The sequence below is a fragment of the Urocitellus parryii genome, chromosome 9, assembly GCF_045843805.1.
Source record: "Urocitellus parryii isolate mUroPar1 chromosome 9, mUroPar1.hap1, whole genome shotgun sequence".
Lineage (NCBI taxonomy): Eukaryota > Metazoa > Chordata > Mammalia > Rodentia > Sciuridae > Urocitellus > Urocitellus parryii.
Genome location: NC_135539.1, coordinates 3,451,720 through 3,457,954, shown reverse-complemented (window position 1 = coordinate 3,457,954; position 6,235 = coordinate 3,451,720). Strand labels below are relative to the sequence as shown.

At 52.3% G+C, this 6,235-nt stretch overlaps 1 protein-coding gene across 12 annotated transcripts in view; it reads left to right on the top strand.

Annotated features, from left to right (window-relative positions):
- The first annotated feature begins 2,527 nt into the window (after positions 1 to 2,527).
- The window catches only part of Rbfox1 (RNA binding fox-1 homolog 1), a 300,651-nt gene continuing 296,943 nt past the window's right edge, over positions 2,528 to 6,235 (top strand). The window contains exon 1 of one of the 12 annotated variants that reach the window (XM_026385677.2): positions 2,528 to 3,226. In XM_026385677.2, the coding sequence (XP_026241462.1) occupies positions 3,140 to 3,226 (87 nt within the window). In that variant the 5' untranslated portion in view covers positions 2,528 to 3,139. Of the gene's footprint in view, positions 3,237 to 6,235 lie in introns of all 12 variants that reach the window. The other 11 variants (XM_026385675.2, XM_026385681.2, XM_026385678.2 and 8 more) reach the window with 11 other exon arrangements.

Sequence of the window (6,235 nt, the reverse complement as noted above, 5' to 3'; positions counted from 1 at the left end):
GTTTCCCACGACCGTCCATCAAGCACCAGGAACGCGTCACCCCAGGCACTCTCTCACAGCCTGCCCGTCAGGGCTCCTGCCCGGCGACCGGCGGAGAGCTGCCCACTGAGAGTGTCCGCCACTTACATAGGAAACCTTGCCACCTGCCCGTGACAGCCGGAGCCGGTCACTGGACCTGAGCCTCGGTTTGAACTCAGCACGCTCCGGAGGTCTGCCGCTGTCCCTTGTCACGACCAGAAACACCACTCTCTCCTCCCACCTTACTGTTTCCTCCACATTTTGACAGTTTTGAATTCCTTCAACATACCGTGAGCTTGGAACTGCCTGTTGGGTAGCCAGCCCTTGGCCCTGGGTACCAGCTCCTGGGGAGCAGAGACTCCCCAGAAGATTCAGGAAGAAACACACTCCAGCCCGGTACTACCAGGTGCATCCCATTGGGGAGAACAGCCCCCTACTGTAAGGAACAAGAGGTTTCCATCAGTGGTGGTTATTTATCGATATGCCTTATTATTTGTCCTGGTTTTAGAGCAAGGATACATTCAATGCATTTTCAAAAATATAAATAGTTCAACCTTATAGGTCAATAACATATAAATAGAAAATTGGGTGCCTGTGGTTGAGACTGGAGGTGACAGGAGTATGAAGACAAGGTTACAGATATGCAGACGGTGAAGGCCAACACAGTGGACAGAATGGGAGCCTCTCATTGGACTCTGAGCTTCCTAGCAGGCAAAGTGAAAAGAACCACCAGACAACCCTGGGTTTCAGGAGGGGGAAAGAAGATGCTTATCTGGGAAGCAGCCAAAGCTTTTGTACTCCACGTTCAGAGTGTCGTGGAACTCCATGTTCTATCTGAATTGATCAGCAGGCTCTTCAGTAAAACTGTGTGTACGCGTGTCCATAAATGATCCGCCCCAAACATCCCAACACGCTGGCTCTCACAACAAATGGGCCTCGTCGCTTCTGTTCTCGGGAAGCTGAGAGCCCAGGGGATTAGAGCAAGCTTCCTGCCACGGGACCCGTGTTCTTTCCCGTTAAAGCTCTGAAAAGTCAACATGCAACTACCCCGGCCTCACCCAACTCACTGAACCCTCCCGGCCTGTGGCTGCCAAAGGGAGCAGATTAGAAAACACGCCCATAGCCTGCCACTGCTTCTGTCTCTCTGGTAACTTCTCAGAAACGCGGTGTTGAAAGTCATACTCCACAGCTAAAGTTAGCAACGGTATCGGGCTGTTGAGTAAGAGGGGTCAGCTCACAGCTGTTCCCGAGCCTCTGAGCTGGGTGGCGTGGGCACTCGGCGCAGGAGAATCAATTACAGAGAACCTTGTCAAGATGGCCCGAGCTCAGCCCTAAATAATTGAATTCTCTGCCAAACCCTGTCCACTGTCGTTATCTAGGAATGTGATTATGCAGCTACATCAAGCAACTAAAATTAGTGTAGTGTAAAAACACCTTGGCCATCTCAGAGTGGAAGAATTGACATTTGGATTTAGAAAAAGCCGATAGTTGAACGTGTTTGGCCGCGTCCGACGCTCCCCCCACCCTCCGCCGTGCTGACAAAATCTGTGTTATGTGGCCGGTGCAGTGAGATAGGTGGAAGGGGCCAAGTGGAGATTTAGTCCCAGGTGATTTTCTGAGCTCCTTGGGCCTGGGCTTCCACAGAAGGGGACGTACTTCATCAGAATCTTATATTACAGCTCTCCAAGTTGTAAACTCTGAAGGTGCCCACATGCTTTCCTGGGATAAGATTAGAAGAGTGACACTTTAATGTCATCTGAGCCCTCAGTCTGAACTCAAAAGATGTGTCTACACTGAGCACCAGGAGAAGAACAGGGAATATACGGCGAGAACAGCTCCTAGCCCCCTGTCTCGCACAGCTGCCATATAGTGACAGCGAGTTTATGTCATTATCACACAACCTTATGAAGGAGGGACCTTTATTATCTCTGTTTTCCAAATGAGGAAACTGGAGTTCAGAGAAGCTAAGTAGCTTGTGCAAGATCACACAGCTAGTAAGTGGGACACTTGTGTCAGCCTTGAACCAGTTTGTATATCCCGTGGGAATTAATCTACCCACCACATAGCACATCCCCGATGATCCTTTGGGTGTTTTTTTGACACTAGAGAGAGATTTCAAATTTTCTTCACTGTATTTACCATCTACCGTTTTGTTACACGTTGGATACACCTTGAATCTCGGAGGACAGGGAAATGACTGTCATTAATATGTTGCAAATGTATGTATCACAGTTGACATTTCAGAATAAAGATGGTCTTTAAAATACGAGAAAGTGGGGAGCATGTGAAATTCTATCACAGCATAAAATACAGTAGTGAAGACAGGGTCTTGTGGGGGGGGGGTCCTACCTGGGAATGCGTTCAGGTCCCCGCCCAGCACCGCTCCCCCAAGCTGCACGCCCTCAGTGACCCCACAGCCATTCCCCGGGTCCCAGGAAGAGCACTGACTGCCACCGGTCCTGGGAAGGACACGGCAGAACGTGTCAGGAGTCTGCTCCTTCTCTGCACGTCCCCCACCCTGTGCAAATATGAGCTGCCGGTATTACTGTACTATTTACAAATCGCCCCTTTAGAATGGAAATCAGAGAGAGCAAGAGGGAGAACAGAGGCAGAACCCGTCTGGGTTGGTTTCTGCCGGGCTGCCCAGGAACTTCCTCTGGATTCTGGTTCTCGGTGGCCGCTGATAAGCACGGGAGCTCACGTCTCCCACTTCCAAGCTCCCAGGGGACCCCGGTGCTGGCCTCTGGGCCCAACCCCGTGGGCCGAGAGCGTGGTCTCAGGGCCGGTCCCCTCTTTCTCTCCCGCTCTCTCCGAGAACTAATTTAGCGGAGAGGGTTTGGTTAGCGCGTTGGGCAAGCTGTGCCCAAAATAGCCCTTTCCATTTCGGTGGCTTCAACTTTGCAGCTGCCGCCGTCTCTTCGTGGTCTGGGAAGAAGACTTTCACATCCAGAGTTGCTGATGCGGACTTTCTTTCTTTCCCCTCTCGGCCTGACGAGCGCTTGGCTCCTGACAGAAGCCGTTTGGCTCCCGGCTCTGTAGTTGGGCAGAAGTTGGGTCCCTAGATCCCCCCCAGCTCTCATTGATGCGTTGAGCCTCGGAGGGACTGGCACTGCGAGTAAGCATGTTGGCGTCTCCAGGGGTCCTCCTGCATTCCTACGGTGTGCCCATGATCCTGCCCGCAGCACCCTACTTCCCTGGACCCATTCAGGTAACGCAAGGTCTCTGCCAGCCAGCAACTTAACTCCCGCGCGCTCAGAGTAATAATTGGAATTTTTATGGTTGAGAAAGCAAACACTTTTAATACAGGAAAAAGCCCTCCTGTAGTCAGTGAGGAGACAGTAGGAAATCTAAAAGATGGATCACCCTAATCTGGCTATTGACATCTCTCATGGCTGAATAAATGGTGTAGTTGAGCTATATTTGCTTGTATTGATCTGACTGCTGTTTAACATTCATGCCTTGGCTTTGGGAGGTTGACCACAGGGCACAAGATCTGCGCTCCTTCCCAGCTTTCCGAGGGGCTCGGTCTCCCCGAGCAGATCACGAGGCCGAGTGACTTATCACGAGGTGACGCGGTGAAGAGTTGTGGCCCAGGAAATGAAGGGAGCGTCCAGCAGGCCGCGATTCCTGGGTCGCCCCAGATGGGCTGTCTGTTTTCAGAGAAAGCCCCCCTCCCCGCCGCACACCCTGAATTTGCGTGGTGGCGCCGAGTCAAGCAGGGACACCCCGTTGCCGGTTCCCTCAGGCACTTGGAGGTGGTGCCAGGAACCCCACACCAGCTGTTCGCCTCTTAACGATGGCAGGACGGAGGAGGGTGGTGACTGGTGCTGGTGTTGAGGCGGGCACTGCTGTGTGGACGGGGTCATTTGCCTCGTTCTCTCCCTCTCCCCGAGTCCACCTGTGAGCTGTCTGCACTGCTCCCGGGGGACGTCGAGCTTCTCTGGGAAGCTGGCGACTGCAGAGCCTGGCGGTGGTGGCTGGTCAGGTGGCTTTCACTATTGCTCACGGAGAATGGTCACCTCTTGGTTGGGATCAGTTCTGCATCTTCTTTCCATGGGAAGGAAAAAAAAAAACATATTTAGTGCGTCCCTTCCCATTCACTCTGCACCCCAAACCCCTGTGTTTGGAAATTCTGCAACACTCTGACGCTTGAATTCAAATTTCTGGGGAGGATTCTGGTCAAATTCTATTTCTTTCTCCTCTTCCGACTCCTTTGCTGTGCCGTTTAGGAACTAGAGCTGTTCAGGGTGATTCTGAAGAAGAGCAAAACCTTCTGTCACCCTGGATGTGTGGCCTTTGCTCCATTTGGTGGCTTCTGTCTTCCACATATAGGTGGACAGGCCACCACAAGATGGCCCCTGGCAGTCAGCAGGGACAGGGCTCCGTCCTTCCTGGCACGGGCAGGCCAGGGGGGCAGGACTGTGTTTCCGGACTTGGCGGAGGAGGGAAAGCCAGCAGCAGGCCTTTTGCTTCTATTGCAAACTTGGGGTGAAGGTCAGCTCTGGAGGTCTGTCAGACCCTCTGCCGCCCCGGCCGATAAATAATCACAGGCAAATCGTGCTGCTCACTCTCGGCTGATTGATGCTGAAATTGCTCCTGAAAGTTCTCATAAGTTCCTGTTATGGATTAAGTGCCGGTGTAGGAAAAATAACGGCACCCACTGAAATGGGTGAATGTAATCAGGTTTAATGGACTCGGGAGCTTGTTGGGAATTAAATAACTATCGATTTGCTGGAATGTTGCTGTCATGACGAAATGCCACTCTGGACATATTACCCCAGTGATAGATGAGAAGACGCAGGGGCCAGCTGAGAAATTGGGGAGGCCCTGTTTCTTTTCCCTTTGCAGGAAGCGTTTGGGAAACATATCCAGTGACTTGGGGTTGGAGCAAGTGATTTTACTTGCAGATCTCAGCCCCATCCTCTTTATTTTCTCAGCCAATGGCGATCTCACCAGTGGCCCGTGAGTCAGGGGAGCAGTTGAGGGAGGACCCTCCGGACCCACAGGGGGACATGCTTCATGTGGCTTCCCTGTCCCCCGCTGGCACCCACAGAGAGGCTGTGTCCAGAGGAACACTGGCTGGACTTCTGGCTTGCTGAGACAGCCATGTTGTGTGCCCTCTGGCATCCCCCACTACAGTTATGTTTGCAAGTGGAGGAGGAGATGCCAAGGGAAAGAGAGCTGTAGCCACGACAGGCACTCGGCTTTCATGTCCCCCTCATGCCCGCTGCTCTGCCTGCCGGCCACTCCGACAGCTTGCCCACCGCCTCCTTGACCTTGCTGGTTTCTCCCCAACTCCAGATGCAAGGCCTTCCTGAAGGGAATCAAGGCACTCTCAGCCCCTGAGCAATGTCACCAGCAAGACATTAAAGTGATCAAGATAAAGAGTGTGTTCTCCACTTGTGGCAGAGAGGGCCCCAAGCCTGGAGACTTGGGTGCAGAGTGACCCTAGACACTTGGCAGGGCTGTTGTGTCTGACTTTGAGGTACCTCTGGAGGTCTCGCCATGCTCAAGAGCACGGTGGCAGAGGGGGCTCCCTTTCATGATACCCTCCAGTGCCACTTTAAAAATTCAGACCAACAGGGCCCTATTGTTGTCTGCCAGTTAAAGAAAAATAGAATTGACCAGCCATTTGCTTTGCCAAGCTTTGAGCAAGTACCTACTTCGTCCTGCGAAGATGGTGGAGGAGGAGTTTCCTGATGGTTCCAGGGAGGTGGCTCATACAGACTCTTTGCCTAGGTGTGTTTGTAGCGGAGGTTCGGTGGTGACCGTGGACCCTACTTGCCATCATCCAGGGAAAACAGACTCTACCGTGTTGGATTCCCCACGGCCATTATTCTGTGTCTTAACTTGTTGAATATGTGTAGCCAAATTGTTTATCCAGCTAGCTGTGGAGATAATCGTGGGATGAATTCAGAGGATTGAGCTGAGCCAGTTTGGATGGTTTCATGGGTGCAAAGAGGCCAAAAGGAAGAGGAAATGAGTGGCATTATCAAGAATTTTGCAAAAGCATGAGGTCCTCCCCTCCCCCCGTGAACAGATTCCCAACCTCGATGTCCTTGGATAAGAAGTCCTGGTGCATGCTCCACGGAGCTCTTTACTCATGTCTGAATTTCTCACGATATCTTCAGTGATTAGCAGATTATCTGACCTGCTCACCCAGGAGGTCAAGGCCATTGCCAAAGTCATTCTGGAGCTCCAAACCTGCCAAGGGCAC